The 17,500-nt window shown below is 46.8% G+C and overlaps 1 protein-coding gene across 1 annotated transcript in view; it reads right to left on the reverse strand.

Annotated features, from left to right (window-relative positions):
- The window catches only part of Tmem163 (transmembrane protein 163), a 184,465-nt gene that overhangs the window by 15,800 nt on the left and 151,165 nt on the right, over window positions 1-17,500 (reverse strand). Inside the window, exon 5 of the mRNA XM_031381019.1 lies at window positions 10,570-10,666. Within this exon, the coding sequence (XP_031236879.1) occupies window positions 10,570-10,666 (97 nt within the window). The remainder of the gene's footprint in view (window positions 1-10,569; window positions 10,667-17,500) is intronic.

Consider the following 17,500-nt stretch of genomic DNA (forward strand, 5'->3'; position numbering starts at 1 on the left):
ATATATATATATATATATATATATATATATATATACACACACACACACACCTAGATTGGGGCTAGGAGTGTTTGGGATCACTAAGGGAGACAGGCTGGTAAAGACAGACTTCAGGGTGCCTTTCTTGAGGCAGCCGTTTCTTCTAACAACCCTACACACAGTGTGTGTTCAGGGAGGCGTCATGGGTCAAGGACCCCCTACACACACAGAGTGTGTTCAGAGAGGCGTCGTGGGTCAAGGCCCCCCTAACACACAGTATATGTGTTACAGGGGTAAGTCATGGGTCAAGCCCCCCCTACACACACAGTGTATGTGTTGGAGGGGTAAGTCATGGGTCAAGGCCCCCCTACACACACAGTGTGTGTTCAGGGAGGCGTCATGGATCAAGACCCCCTACACACACAGTGTGTGTTCAGAGAGGCATCATGGGGCAAGGCCCCCCTACACACACAGTGTGTGTTCAGGGAGGCGTCATGGGTCAAGGCCTCCCTAACACACAGTATATGTGTTACAGGGGTAGGTCATGGGTCAAGCCCCCTGCAGCCACTCTCTGAAAAAATTCTTTAGGGAAAAGAGCCTGTCTTCAGCCATCTTGGTCTTAGAAGTTTTCACTCCAGAGACTGAGATGATCAAAGAGCTCAGTGTGTGTGTGTGTGTGTGTGTGTGTGTGTGTGTGTGTGTGTATGGGTGAAATCCGCTGAAGCCCAGTATCCCAAAAAACTATATCCCATAAAAATATGCAACATTCCTCCAACAACCTGGTTACATCTGTGGCTTCATGAAAAGATACTTATATTTTGGCTGTAGGCTGAATAGTCTAAAGAACGCAGCAGGACCCGCATGACCCAAAGACAGTTATAGTGAGGGCTGTCACTACTCTAAGAACACACTCTCCACTGCTTCGAAGTGCTAGGGCTCACTATGTGCACTGTGTGGACGGGGCATTTCAGTGTGAGCTTAAGAAAGAAAACATGCCCTCAGCCTGAGTCTCCCCACTGGCCAAACCATGGGCAGAGATGCTCTGAGGCCACGGTCTCACCCTGTATGCAGAGAAGCAAATGGAGAGATGTATATATATATATATATATATATATATATATATATAGAGAGAGAGAGAGAGAGAGAGAGAGAGAGAGAGAGAGGTATATATTACTGTATACTACATACATAGTAACATACAGTGATATGCTATTGTAATATATATAATATGCATATTATATATATTACAGTGGCAAACAGCTCTTGAAAGCATTTTTCTCCAAAATAATAAAGCACTTTCAAAACTGCACAGAGAAACAACCCCTAAGTTAGTTAGTTAGTTAGTTAGTTAGTTAATTAGAAAAACAAGTTTCAAGAGATTAGAATTGCCCCAGAAGAGGGGTGTTGGCCTAGTGAAGTTCTCAATGTCGATGCAACAACCCACCATCGTTGATCAATACCACTGTTTTTTTGTTTGTTTCTTTTGTGTTGTGGGGTTTCTGTTGTTGTTTTTAAAGATCTGTTTGATTTTTATTTATGTGTATTTGTGAATACAAAATGGGGGGGGTCTCTGTGGGGTGTGTGTGTATGTATGTGTGTGTGTGTGTGTGTGTGTGTGTGTGTGTGTGTAAGGGGAGCTGCTGGGATGGACCCCAGGGCCCCATGCATGCTCAGGCAAGTGCTCAGGTCACACCCTCAGTATCCTTCCGTACACAGATTCCCCTTGAGTAGGAGGGGCAGGGTGGGGGAACTGGCAGCTGGAGAGAAATGAACATGCCTTCCTCCATGTGTGCCACGGCAGCCGCACGAGATGGCTCTTCATGCTGCTGATCACGTTAAAAAATTCTCCAAAGCTACTGTGAAGGGGGTGAGGTTGTCTGGAATCAGGAAAGCGGGGGATGTCCTAGACTTGGAATTGACTCTGGATCTCACGTGGGGCTGGTGTCTTTGGACGATGTCAATTCCGTTGGGAAACACAGCTCTCTTTAGAAGTTTGACGCTGAGTCTGACTTTGCCAGGCTCAGTCCTCAGGGAGAGCCCTCGATCTGCTCAGTGAATCCACTCGCTGAGTCTGCGAATGGTTCACAGCGCAGTTGAGCGTTAACAGGGTTCTCCCAGTGTGTCTTTTTGTTGTAAGATGGTGGCAGGTCTAATGCCTTCGCCAACTTCAGAAACTGTGTGAAGGCCTAATGAGACATCAAGCTTAAAGAAAAAAGATCCCGCTAATTTCAAGGAAGAAAGCACAAAGACACCTATTATAATAGACAGAATCGAGGAACGTGGTGATTGCTCACAGATATATCATAAACTGATTAAAAATGAAGATTGCCAAATTCAGGAAGTGGCCCAAATGGAGACTCTGAGTCATTCCCTAGGGAACCACAGCCGACTGTCAACCTCCAGTTCTTACGAGAGACCATGGGGACAAGCTGCCCACACTTTGGGAAGCTGCCGGAGACAAACCCTCAGGGGCCCAAGCCGCCAGGGTCCTTCACGGTGTGGCAGGCAAGCACATGAGGTCAGATGTGGTTCCGTCACAGCTCCCTTCCCGGCTGGCCCTGGGAACTACTGCTATATTTAGCCCACTGGTTAGCGTTCCTGTCTAATCAGACGTGTTGTCTCCTTACACTTTCTATTTATAGAACGGGCGAAGGAATAGTCCCGTCAGCAAAGTGTCCGGGTCACACTTGGGAGAGCAAAAGCTGCTTTCATAGCAACCCACTGGTCCTACGCATATGTCAGCGGGACTCCTAGCGGGCCTCACAATGGGACCACGTTTCAAGCACATGTTTTAATCAACATTGACATATTATGTGACTGGTTATCTGTATGTGTGTGTGTCCGTCTGTCTGTCTGTGTGAGTCTGTGCACATGCATGCACAAATGTGTGGAAGTCAGGGGTCAACCTCAAGGGTCATGCCTCAGGACCCAGCTACCTTTTAAAAAAAATTAGTTAATTTAGTTAGTTAACTTGTGTATATATATGTGTGTGTGTGTGTGTGTGAGAGAGAGAGACAGAGACAGAGAGACAGACAGAGACAGAGAATCAGTCTATGTACACGTGTGTGCAGATGCACATGCCTGTACTTACATGAAAAGACCAAAAGGGCCTCTGGTGTCCTCCACCTATTGCGTTGAGTCAGGGTCCTTCTCTAACCTGGGATCATAACTTAGCTAGACCGGAACCCAGCAAACCTCAGTGCAGGACCTCACATCTCCAGTCCCGTCAGCGCTGGGCTTGCAAGCGTTTGCTTTGGAAAGACACCTACCTGTCTTCTTATTGCTGAAACCCTAACTCCAGTCTGCACTGCCCAACAAGGCCTTCTTTATCACAGAGCCATCTCTCTAGTTCCACCGGCCACCTGGGTTTGAAGGAGAATCTCTTACTGGCCTGGAGCAATCCAGGAAATCTAGGCTAACTGTCCAGGAAGCCCCAAGGTTGACCTGTCTCTGCCTCCTCGGCCCTGAGACTGCAAGTGTATGTCACCTGTCACCAGAGCTGGTTTTCTAAATTTGGGTTCTAGGAGTTGGACTCAGATCCTCATACAAGACAAACGCTCTTTTCTTTGTTTGTTTGTTTGTTTGCTTATTTATTTGTATTTTTAAGTATTAGTCAGTTCAGTTCCCAAGTTAAATTAGGAGCTATGCTGGACAGTGTATCCTGTTGGAAGACTCTCCGACTCTGAGGCACAGGTTATGCTGGCCATGCATTATCCACCTGGGCTAAGAATCGTCTCCGAGGGCATTTCCTAGAATGTTCAATGCAGTCTGATCTCCCACACTGAAGACATCAAAGGCCTGCAGTCCTCCTTAGACACCTCTTCTCCAGCCATCAGCAGCCACTCCATAGCTTGGAGCTAAGCAAGTCCTAAGGGCTTCCGTACTAAACAAAGCCTGGTACCTTTCATCAACAAGGTACCATTAGTATTGACCTTCTGTAAAACAAACAAACAAACAAACAAAAACTGAGGCAGAAAAAGATTTAGCAACCCACCCTAGGCTCACCTAGTGAGAAAAGGCAGGGCTATGTCCATGCAAAAACAGCTCTCATCTCAAAAGGAGTAAGAGACAGTCTGTCCTGCAGCCAAAAACAAATAACGTTGGCCCAGGAACGCAGATTCAGGTTACCCGAAATTCCTTGTTCCAACTAGTAACAGGTTCATGACGTTCTGGGAACTTCAGTTTACAGTTAGAATCTCTTCTCTCACATCTTTATCACCAGGGCTATGAGCCTCTGAGAGCTCACCGATACCACGTGGAATCTTCAGAAACACACACTCTGTACATGGGACCCTTGTTTCAAAAGCCACTGAAACCATTCTCTCTCACTTCCTTCTGTCAAATGCTTCCTGGCTCTAAAGCAGTAGTTCTCAACCTGTGGGTCTCAAACGACCCTTTCACTGGGCTCACCTAAGACCATCAGAAAACACAGATATTTACATTAGGATTCATAACAGGAGCAAAATTACAGTTATGAATAACAACAAAAATAATTTTATAGCCAGGCAGTGGTGACCCACGCCTTTAATCCCAGCACTTGGGAGGCAGAGGCGGGCAGATTTCTGAGTTCGAGGCCAGCCTGGTCTACAAAGTGAGTTCCAGGACAGCCAGAGCTATACTGAGAAACCCTGTCTTAAAAAAAAAAAAAGGCCAAAAAATAATAATAATTTTATGGTTGGGGTCACCACAAATGAGAAACTGTATGTATTAATGGGTCACAGCGTTTAGGGAGGCTGAGAACCACTGCTCTAAAGCCGTGGTCAAGAGAATCCACTGGCAGGGACAGGCTAAGGGGTGGAAAAGTCAGGAATGCTTCCAGATAAACCATTGTACAGAGAGCAGATGGCAGGCAGGAAGTGAGAGGAAAAGAATGAGCTTACAGGTTAAAAAACTGTGTGTGTGTGTTTGTATTTGTTTATCATGTGCTAAGGTTCGTGTGTGGAGGGGGGAGGGAAGAAGGAGAAAGAAAAGGGGAGGGAGGAGAGAACAGGGAAGAATACTGTAGGGGGGGGTGGTTAGAGGAGGTGGGAAGGTCAAGCCCTGAAGGCCAGTGGGCAGCCAAGACACACAGCCTGGCCCACGGAGCCAGGAGCTGGAGGATGAAGAGGCCAGCCAGCACTCAGATCGACTCTGCCATCAGCCTGCGAACTTCAACTTTCACAGCAGTGTCCCTGCAAACAGGAACAACACACCACCAGCCCTTCCCCATCAGAACAGGTGCAGCGGGCCAAAACAGGATGCGACTCTAAAAACAACCCATGATCAAAATGAAAAGAACCACAGAAAAAAAGCAAAATAATAAAACAGCCCATCTTAGCACCAAACAACACATACATACATACATACATACATACATGCATACATACATACATGTATAAATACATACATACACCATATATACATAATATAAATAAATACATACATACACCAGGAATATATGTAGCTTTTATTCGTTAATGAAAAAGTTCATTGCAGTAGGTAAGGTCATCACCGGCACAGATTTCTTGAAGATGTTCATTTTTGTTCTGAAGTTTCTTTCTTTTTTCTTTATTTATCCTTGTTTTGTTTTGTTTTAGAGACAAGATCTCATGTAGCCCGAGCTCCCCTGAAACTCACTGTGTAGCTGAGGGTGACCTTGAACTTCTGATCCTCCTGTCTCTGCCTCCCAAGTGCTGGGACTACAGGCGTGTCCCACCACCTGTAGTTTAAACAGTTCTGGGAACGGAACCATGGCATGGCATGGCCCAGGCATGGCAGGGCAAGTTCTCTACCAACTGAGTCCCATCCCCAACAGTCGAAGCTGTTATTGTATTGTAAATAAGTAAATATTGACTTGAACTTTTTAGCATCTAGCAAGTGTTGGCTCTGTGTCAGAGCACAGCCCTCTGTCTAGCTGCTAGAACTAGAGCAGTGCAGAATTGTGGAGAACTCTCTTCCAAAATCTGCCTTATTAACCAGAGGTGCGGTGCAGGGGTGGGGAGCAGGCTTATGTTTTTTATGTATACGGCCATAAAACGTAACCCCCATAGGCCTGCTTCAGGACTCACCCCAGAAACCAGGCTGGCTCAGTTCCTCTTCCAGCCAAACCCCAAGGGGCCAGTGACACCCTGGAGGATCAGAGCCAGCTGACTTCACAGCTGGGTAACTCCTGGCTACCCAGATTTCTCGTTGAAAACTGCGCCATTGCGGGCTGGGGAGATGGCTCAGTGGGTATGAGGACGGCATTAAAAAGCCTGTTATAACCCGCAACCAGAGCACTTGGGGGAGGGGAAGCAGAGACAAGAAGGGCTTGCTCACCACCAGCGTAGACAAAAAACAGCAAGTTCCAGGTTCGGTGAGAAACCCGACCTCAAGGGAATAATGTGGAGAGCAAGAGAGAATACACAATGTCCTCCTCTAGTCTCACAGGCATATATACCCATCACACATATGTACACACACGCATGCACACATACACATATGCACACGTGTGCGTGCTCACATGCGCTGACCCATTCTTGCACTAAGCCTCACTGTGAGACTTTCGCGCTCAATTAAAAGAAAGGAACTGGTTTTGACTTTTGTTTTGTTTTAAGACAGTCTCAGGTTATCTCAAGATCCCAGTCTAGGCTTGAACTCATTACATAGCCGAGCATGACCCTCACACTTCCTGGTCCTCCTATCTCCACCTCTCCAGCGCTGGGGTTATGTAGCAGGTACGCACCTCTAGACACGGTTTGTATGGTGCTGGGGCTCAGACCCAGGTTTTCAAAGCTGCTAGTCAAGCATTGCCTGTGGAGCCACACCCAGCTCCCGAACCTTGCATCTTTCAGGGCAGGACTCAGCTGTGAGAATGCAGCTTGGATTTGAGGTGAGGGGTTAAGGTGTGATTGGGAGAGACATCCATTACCTAGAGGCTGAGCACTGGCCCTTGTTTGGTCCAGGCCCTACAAGAAGTAGCAAAGGCCCTGACTTAAGCTGAGACTTCATGCGTGTGGTGGTTTGACTATGCTTGGCCCCGTGGGAAGTGCTCCGAGGAAGTGCGGCCTTGTTGAAGGAAGCCTATCACTGTGTAGGCTGGCTCTGAGGGCTCCCACTTCTCAAGCTCCGCCCAACGCAGAAGAGTGGATCTCTTCCTGACTGCCTTTAGATCAGGATGTAGAACTCTCAGTTCTTTCTCCAGGACCATGTCTGCCTGGATCCTGCCATGCTTCCTGCCGTGATGATAATGGACTGAACCTCTCTGTAACTGTAAGCCAGCCCCAGTTAAATGTCCTTTACCAGGTCAGGGTGTCTCTTCACAGCAATGAAACCCTAAGTGAGACAATGTATCCGTGTGAAATGATCCACTCAGGCTTTCGATTTCTTTTTCATTAGTCCCCTCTGTGTGTGTGTGTGTGTGTGTGTGTGTGTGTGTGTGTGTGTGTGATACATATGTGTATGTGTGCAGGTACTCTTTCCATACAGGTGAGGAAAAGGTTAACATCCGTGGTAGAGGAGTCTTCCTCTTGCCCTCTGTCACTCTCCCCCTTATTTTGTCTAGTTGGGGTCTCTTGCTGAAGCCAGAACTCACCAGTTCAGCTACCCAGAGAGCCCCAAGGATGCTCCTGTCTTCTGTCCTTAATGCATACCATTCTCCTAGGTCTGGCTTTGCCGTGTTCCTGAGGCTTGAACTCAGATCCTCGGGCTTGCCCAGCAAGCACTTTGCCCCCTGAGCTGTCTGCCCAGCCCTGTGCGTTTTACGTTCAGCAGAGGTTTCTACTCTTTTCTCTGGCACAGCAACTCTGAAAGAGTCTAGAGCCTTTAGCCAGGCACATGGTCTCCCACTACTGGCCAACTTCTCCTCTTTGGTTGTCCAGGCCTGATGTCTCTGGGCATTTGATTTGACAAATCTAATTTACGGGAAGCATTCTGTATCAGCACCCATCCTGAGTCACAGCAGGATGTGTGATTGGCTGGCTAGCTGGCTTCTAGAAACTTCCCTGGTACAGAGCAAACGAACCAGCACACTTGACTGAAAAATCCATGGCTTATCCCCAGAAGCCTACACGTTACTTCAGGGACACTGGCTCACCCTGTTCATTGCTGCTCTTTTCACAATAGCCAGGAAACAGAACCAGTCTAGGTACCCACTCACAGATGGATGGCTAATGAAAACATGGTCCGGGTACATGATGGAATTTTAGCCATTAAAAAATGAAATTTGCAGAAAGATGGATGGAATTGGGAAAAAATAAGTACAGTAACGTAGGCTCATTATGACAAACACATCTTGTTCTCTCTCATACACAGATCCTGGCTTCTACTTTTTATATGTGGGATTACGTGTGAGTGGCTGCAGGAAAATTAGAACGCAGACCAAGAAAGGCTGGGACAAAGAGGCTCTGAGGGAAAGGGCTGGAGAGAGTATGACAGGAAAGCGCAAGGGGTGAAAGGTACAAATGGGTCATAAGGAAGACCGGGAGGGGAGCCAGCACTCAGAGAGCAACCAACACTGAGAAGGAATCTCATGAGGAACTCTGTTACTTTGTATGCTAACTTTCAAAAGAGAGAAACTGGGATGGAGCCATGACTCTGTTGGTAAGATGCTTTCATTGCAAGCACAAAGACCTGAGTTCGAGCCCCAGAACCAGCATGAAAAATGGGACTGGTGGAACCTACGTGTAATACAAATGCTGGGGAAACAGAGACAGGTCGATCCCTGGGACCCAGTGGTCAGCCATCCTAGGCAAACTGCTGAGCTCTAAGACAATGGGAGACCTCATCTCAAAGCACAGGGATAGCATCCCTGAGGATAACACCTGAGGTTGCCCTCTGACCGCCACACACATGCATGCTCACATGCATGCATCCCTGCCCCCACGCACAGGCATTAATAATTTATAATTTTCTATGCTTGGTAGCGTGAACTGGCCCTGTGTGCCGGCGAACAGCAGTCTTTACCTTGCAGCTCAAATGCTCCTTGTTAACTTTTCATGAGGCTGAAAGCTTAAAAAAATGAAACCAACCATATGCAGGATATCCACAACGTGGTATAAATTTCCAGTCTCGCCCCAAAACTGATAAAAAAGACTGCAGTAGCCTCGGGTTCTCCAAGGACAGGGCCCATCTTGGGTATCACCCGTGTGTCTCTCCACCATTTAAACGTGAAAGGGGCGGTTCGTTAGACACTGATATGGTGAAGCAGGATTCAAATTCCGGATCTCTTCTCCTAAGAGCATCTGCACCTTGGGATAATGAGTGACTTCCCACAGCTAAAAGTGCTTCTGCTATCGAGAGAAAAGCAAGGAGCATTTCTACAGAGGCCTGTGTGCAAAGTCACCCATTTCATGCCACTACACCTGCTGGAAATGAATATTTAATGTCTTTATAAATGAATGTGTCAGCTGGCACGGCGCTAATAACTGCTACTTAGTAATATTGCTTCAAATTCAGGTGCATTTACATCCTCTGAAAAATGTAGGGTGTTGCCTGCTTGACATGTAACATACATAATCACCCTTGGTGCCTTCTGTGTTAACAGATTCCGATTCTAGCAGAATGGGGTATGCGACATACAGTTTGATGGGGAAGAGGATAGCTGGATGTAAGACCTACACTAGCTAGGCAGATCATATACACATGCATGTGTGTGTGTGAGCACACACACACACACAGAAAATTACTCCCAAGATGACACAGAATCCATAAGAAATATAACATAGGCAGTTGTATAAGTATTTCTTCCAAACTGAGTCATTTCCTCCTGAAATCTTTAAGACCCAGGAAGTAAAAGAAACTTATAAGATGTAGGAAGTCAACAAAATTTACAAGTCTCAGGATGCTCCTGAAATTTATAAGACTCACAAGATCCTACCCCCCAAAGTTATATGAACACTACCTATCCATGCATAGTCTCCCTAATTATCCTGACTTGTATAAAATGATGTGTTGCGTTCAAGCTTAAATCCAAACATGTCTTATAAGTCAATGTGTCCAGTTTACATTGTCATGAAGCCAAATGTGAAAAACTATAATGTCAGCATCTTCATCACCTAGTAACCAAACCGGTTGCCTTCTGTGAAGGCTGTTCAACAGAAAGCTACAAAACCATCCAGTGAATACAGAGGAAGACAGAGTTAAAGTAATGACCACAGGACCAGACAGTGAGAAACACCTCTGTCAGAAAGTGTGTCTTCTAGTTTATATATCTAGACATCAGTTATGCTAGGAATCCTAATGGAAATAGATTTGCACACTGCAAAGGAAAAATGAAATACCTTACTATAGCAATGATTCGATGGATTTAGACAACAGACAGGATCACAGCTGCATAAATATAACTCCTTTTTTTTTATGAAAATAAAGACATTGCTTTAAAACTAATCAAAAAGTGTAAGGGCAGGACATAAAAGACAGAACCAGCCCAACTATGTGAAGTCTCATCTGACCCAGAACCCTTACTCTGCTGAGTCATCTGTATTCTTGGAGTGAGTTCTTCTGCCCCCTAAAAATGCTGCATAATATGTCTCCCTCAGCTCAACACCCTCCCTTAACCCACTCACTGCAGCAGACCTTGGAAAGAATCAAGGTGGGAACTTAGGAAAGAGTGTTAGGAAAGCCGGGCCTTACCACTTCAGGGAGCAGCCTAGTTGAGAGGTCATGGATGGCTTTGACCACTATGCATATAGATGACAGAAGAAAGATCACCCCCAAGATGACACAGGCTCTGTAACAGAAAGAAAATAGACGGTTGCATAGTCAGTCTAAATTAAAACATAGCCCCCTGGAGAGAAGCTCATTAATCCTCAGAAAGTAAAGGAAACTTACAAGTCTTAGGAAGTCAACAAAACTTACAGGCCTGAGGAAACTCCTGAAACTCACAAGACTCACAAGGCCCTTCTTGAATGTTATAGAACAGTAACAATTCCTTAGAAGAGGTGATTTTCTTCAGTGGAATTTCCTAAAAGTTGTAGCTTCTGGGTTGCAGCTTTGGTGACTTGTCACCCGAGCTGGGGTGGGGTTTTCAATGACACAGCTGCCTTTAGTCACTTGTGCTCCTGTAAGTAACCCCAATGAAACTATTTTGTTAAAAGCTGCATAGATGAAATCCTTTCTCTGGTATATATTGGTCAATTCCTTATCTGTGATGGCTCCCAGGGGCTTACTGAAAAGTTAATACAGCCAAACCTGTGAGCTTCTGGTTCATTGAAAGATCATACCTCAAAAAGACAGTGAATGACAGAAGATGGCTGAGATTGATTGACCTCTGACCTACACATGCATTCACACACACACACACACACACACACACACACACACACACACACACACGCAGGGTGGGGGTCTCTTAGGTAATAATCTAAGTCTTCCATTGCCAGTGTCTACCGTAGCATGTAGCAGGTGTGTCCTGCATGCATCTGTTGAGTAGATATGACCAACTGATTAGTTAGCTAACCAAACCAATTACTAACCGTTACTAGTTTACCTACCTGGGGAAGTTTCACCATGGAGTCTAAGGCATTTTCGTCTGCTTCCTAATGGGTATATGAGGAAAGAAAGGGGATTCCTAAGCTTTGGCTCTGTGCCCTCAGACTGGCCACACTGTAAAGTAGCTCTAATGTGTAATGAAAAATCAGTGGCCTGCCATCCAGCTTGTTAAATTTGAAAAACTGTAGCCTACTTGGTGAATACACTACCCGTGTACGTAAGTATATGTCCAAATTGTCCTAAAATCTCATTTTCCTCTTCTGTACAGTGTGTCGCAGACTTGAAAAACCATAGTCCCTGCTTCCCCAAACAGTGTAAGGGCCTGCGTATCAGAGCCCTGCTGCTTCTGCAGCCCAGAGTGCCTATGAATAGCTCAGGCTGCGCTGCTATTTTTTAACATTGTATTAATAATATATTGTGTTTGCACAGCAGCTTTCTCTTCAGGCACTCTGAGTTCTGCACATCAGCTCCTAAACCCCTCAGAGGGCTCCTCACACTCAGGCGTTTGCTTCTCCGCAGTTTATGAATGGGGAGGGAGATGTGTGATTGTTTCGCTAACCCGAGGAGACTAAGCCAGAGAGCCCAGGGTTAGGAGGCCTGGCTCAAGGTCATGTAAGACGTGGAGTTCAGCCTAGAGATAGAGCCTGGGGGGAGAGGGGATAGAAGGTTCAGTGGGTGAAACGTCTGTCTCACAAGCACACATTAAAAACAACAACAAGACAACTAGACCTCTGGAGCACATCAGCCAACCAACGAGCTGAATCAGTGGGCTTGAGTCAGTGAGAGATCATATCTCAAAAACCAAGTGTGTAAAGGGACTGGGGAACCTACTCCACAGTTAGGAATGCTTTCTGCTCTTCCAGAAAGAAACCTGAGTTTGTCTCTAAGAACCCACACTGAGCTGTTCAGAACCAGCCATAGCTCCCAGCGTAAGGGATTCAATATCCTCTCCTGACCTCTGAGAACATCTGCACACACGGGGCATGGATATACAGTCACACACGTGTACACATAGATTAAAAAAAATTAAACATTAAACACAGATGAAACCAAATAGAAATAGGTTGAGGAAGATGTCTTGATGTCAATGTCTGGCCTCCACATGTGTAATCACATACACATGTACATAAATACAGGAATATGTACAAAACTCTCTCTCTCTCTCTCTCTCTTCTCTCCTTCTCTCTCTCTCTTCTCTCCTTCTCTCTCTCTCTCTTTCTCTCTCTCTCTCTCTTTCTCTCTCTCTCTCTCTCACACACACACACACACACACACACACAAAGTAGTATCTGATTCAACTAATGGTCTCCCAGTGGCCAGCCCATTCAACAAAGACTCTGGGTACCACGTCGCACGTCCACCATGTCACATGCCCACCACCACTCTAGATTCTCCAGAATATCACTCTCCACCAGGGCTTTCCAAAATACCTCAGATATGTGGGTCATAAGCAAACAGAGCAAATGTGACCTCTTCTCCATCAGTACTAAGGGAACTGCTTCTAGGCCTAATAGGCAGAGAAGAATTGGCTACCCGCCACACACCAGCCTTCTCTTGCACAGGCAGGCTTAGAGGGGTGAAAAGGGTACCGAGGAGCCAGGTCTCCAGAAAGAAAATACACTCTTCTCTCCTCCTGCCTAAACCCTGGACAGCTTCCTGCGTGAGAGAAAACAAATGACCTACCACCACTTCAATAAAGCCGAGGGTCCACTTCTCTTTGCATGTCATCCCCAACCAGTGGCTCAAAACCGAACTGAGACTCCCATGGGACTGGTGTGTGTGGTGCATACCTTGCCAGAATCCACATCCGGTGAGAATTTGCTAGAAGGAAATTCTGAGTGCATCTACCCAGGCCTGCTCTTGGTCTCTGCTGAGAACATATGCAGCAGAAACAAGCGGTTAGCAGCCTGCTGGGAACACACGGGAAACAGGGGCCTGGCTCTCCCTCTACTTCAGCAGGCCTCCTGTGATTGGATGTCCTGATCCACCTACTAAGCACCGAGCCACCGCTGGGAAGTATTTACTTACTACAGGTCCACCATATGCCAAGAAGCCCGGTGAGCACTAGACTGGGACCCAGAAGTCACAGTCCCTTCTTCAAGAAGTGAGGAAAGAAAGATGTAGGTCTCTCAGGACACTTCTGAGGGGAGAGCAAGCCGGCTCTGAGCAAATCAAAAGGAGCTCAGTTATGGGGTGATGGGGCTGGGGAGGTGGATCAGTGAGTAGTGTTTTCCACTGTGCTTCAGATCCCCAACACCTCCATAAAAGTCAGGTGGGGCAGTGTGCAAGGTGAACGTGGTGGAGACATTCAACCCTGATCGCTAACCTCCACAAAAACACATACGAGTGCACATGTCTACTCACACATGTACACACACACACACACACACACACACACACACATATTTCAACTATAAAGGAGACCAACAAAGTTATCCTGGAGAAGTCAGGTCAGGGGCACATCCCAATTCCTTCACTCATCTCATGAACACTTTGCACCCACTTGGTGTCAGGAACCGTTCTCAGGAACAAGAGGTACAGATAGATACCTGGGGGAAGAAGTTTTCAGGCAGCAGGAAGGCAGGACTTTGAGGTGAAGTTGGGGATGACATGATGGGGATACAGAAAGTCTAGAAGAGGACGGAGAGGGCAGCAAAGGGAATTAAAGCATAAAGGGAGAGCCGAGGTCGGGGCGGGACCCTACGAGGTCCTGGAGCTGTTATGGCATCTACAAGATGGGAAGTCACAGGGTGGAGGGGGCTGGGGTTTAGAAATGACAGTTTGTGGCACATTTTTAGTGGGTCTGTGCTCTCTTTGACAAAGCAGAAGCAGAGAGAGCAGTTAGGCGGCTCATACGATGCCCAGGCCAGGTGAGGGTGGGACCAAGCAAGTCAGGATCAGATTGGTAAAACTTGAGGAGTGGGTCTGGAGACATTCCGACTTTGGGAAGTCTGGAGGTACGGTGGACAGGTTCCGCTACTGGGTTGATGGAGCCGATCTTCCCTGAGATGGATGGAGAGGGAAGAGGATCAACAGCTCAGATTTTGACACACCAAGTTAGAGACTTCTCTCAGACATCCAAGGAGACATATTTGATTGTATTTTTATTTTGAGACAGGGGCTCATGTAGCCCAAGCTGGCTCTGAACTCCCAATTTAGCTAAAGATGACCTTTGAACTTCTGATCCTCCTGCAGCCTCCATCCCTCAAGCACTGGGTAGAGTAGCGTGCCCCACTGTTTCTAGTCTATACGATTCCAGAGGCCTAACCTGCTCCATCCATCGCTCCACATCCTGTCCTGTGCTGTGGTATCTCACAGGGGAAGACTGACCATTAGTATGCCCCACCCACACCAAGGAGCCTGGCTCATCTGAGCTGGTTCTATAGATTTTATTGTGTTTTATTGAGACAGGGTCTCATGTAAGGCCGGCCTCGAATTTAATTTGTTGCTAAGGATGATCTTGAATTTCTGATCTTCCTGTTTCCATCTCTCAAGTGTTGGGAGGACGGATGTGCACCTCCACTCCTGGTGTACGTGATGCTGCTGATGGAACCCAGGGCTTGCATGCTGAGCAAGCTCTCCATCAATTGAGCCACAGCCCCCAGCCCCTCTCTCCATAGACTTTTCAGCCAAAATGAAAGCCATCGAAGACTGATTGAGATGATTCATTGCAGAACAGGGATGGCTGGAGGGTTGAGCTGGGTGGGGACTGTCAACCAGATTGATTAACCAATGTCCCCCAGGGAAGTCAGACTTCCCCCACGCTGGCTGACTTTCTCCAGACTAAGTGCTCCGTTAGATTCAGTCAGAAGGCCTTGGGAACAATACAGCACACTTTCAGAGAAATTCTGCTGCCTGAAGGTGAATCACACAGATTACTGAGAGGAAAGGGCAGGGCCACGAGATGCTGCCTCCCCCAGTGAGAGGGGCAGTCAGACAGTGTTAAAGCAGGGCATGGGGGTGGCGGGGGAGGGGGAGAACTACCATGGGATCAGACACTAACATCTGCCACAGTAACAGGCCACGTTACCATGGAGTTTGCTGACTATTAACTGGCTGAGCCGAACCTCTGCACCTGGCGGTGGTCTACACAGTTCAAGCTCAGAACTGATCTAGGATGGAGAAAGGGGACCAGACCAACAACGGAAGCAAGCAAGGGGCAGATGCCCAGCATGCCCGTAAACAACTGTAGACTCATCCACATTCACTTACTCTCAGCTACACCACATGTCTCTTGGGCGAGGCAAGGTTATTTGCAACACCTCTTCCTAGGGGAGGAAGGGCACAAGTGACCGGATGTCCTTGTGACTTGTTCGTGTTCTCCACAGTCTCGGAGTGATGATGACACTAACTCAAGCTGAAGCCAGGAGTGTGCAGCTGGCTTGGCCTCATCACTGTCTAATGCTCCTCACAAATAATTCTATCTGCCTTGCAAGCCTGAGGACTCGAGCTGGACTCCCAGAACCCGTGGCTTAAGGCAGCTCTGCCATGGTGGTACTTGTCTATGGTCCCAGCGCTGGGGAAGCAGAGACAGGTGGATTCCCGGGCTCACCGACCAGCTCCGTGGAACCAATGAGCTCCAGGTTCAGTGTAGGACTGTCTCAGGAAGCTGGCTCAGTTAAGTGCTTGCCGTGTTAGTACGGGGAGCTGAGTTTGGATCCCCAGAAGTCTCATAAAAGCCTTATGGCTGTGGTGACCTTCTGTAATTCCAACCTCAGAAGGCAGGGACGGGATCCCCAGTGCAACCATTGCTAGGGAGCTGAGGTAGATCAGCAAGCCTTAGGTTCAAAGGAAAGACCTTGCCTTGATGAATAAATCAAGAGAGTTCTTGAGGATGGTTCCTGATGACAACCTGGGGTCTCCAAGTGCACATACACATATGCAGCTTCTATACCTGTGCCCCTACACGCATGCATGCATAAACATGCCCACCACATTACACACACAAATGGAAAAGAAAAAAAGTAAGGCGGCTGATGGAAAAAGACACTTACCACACACACAGACACACAGACACACACAGACACACACACACGTATATGCCCCTCCCACTTACTTCAAACATACATGCCCAGCTCAGCACTAAGTATTTGTGTTTCCTAGTATGCCTTGGTGTGCGGATCAATGGCTTACATACACACACACACACACACACACACACACAATCACTCTCCTCTGGCATCACTGTGGTAACTCATTCTCCCATGTTTCCAAGCTACTTGATTATAGCAGTTAAAGTAATTGACTTAAATCGTTCATTCGCTTTGAGTCACCTCTGAGATTCTATCCCCAAAGAAAAAGCTTCGTACAGAAGAATGCTCCCAGGGAACATTCCTTAGATCTAAACATGAGTCCTTCCAGTGTGCCACAAAAGGGGGGAAGGGGGGTAAGTGACTGAGTTACAAATCAGTGCAATTGGCAGTTGCGTGATTAAATTTGCGTTTGTTCTGAAGTTGAGCTGACAGAACAGGGTGGAGTATTGGTCGTCTGAGAAAGGAAGAGAAGGCAAGAAGGAGTGTGAAGAATTCAGACCCAGGGTGTGCAGAACACAGACGACTTCTGGGTCACCCTGCTATGGCTCTATTGATTCATGTAATCCGCATCTCAAAGCAACTAGAAAAGTGTCTCGTTCCAATGCACAAAATGATCAGCACATAACGACAGAAGGGCCGTGGCTGGAATTGATCGTTAAACACCGTGAAGATGTATCTGGTTATCACCATGTACTCCAGAGGACGAATACTGTCCCAATAAAAGATACCACGGATGAAAGATTTGGGTCCACAGTGAACAAAGAGTTTAAATGATAAAATATTAAGTGGGGAAAAAAATTGGAAACTTGTGGAGAACTTGGGAGGCTGAAGCAGGAAGATCTCAAGTTCCAGGCCAGAGTAGGCAATGTAGTAGCAAAACTCGGTCTCAAAAACCAAACAAAATGGTGGGTCATAAAATTGTACATATTAATCGATAGATAGATAGATAGATAGATAGATAGATAGATAGATAGATAGATAGACAGACAGAGAAGAAATATGCAAAAATAAACCTAAATACAGGAAAATATGCTAGAGAG

Source organism: Mastomys coucha, unplaced genomic scaffold, assembly GCF_008632895.1.
Source record: "Mastomys coucha isolate ucsf_1 unplaced genomic scaffold, UCSF_Mcou_1 pScaffold1, whole genome shotgun sequence".
NCBI lineage: Eukaryota > Metazoa > Chordata > Mammalia > Rodentia > Muridae > Mastomys > Mastomys coucha.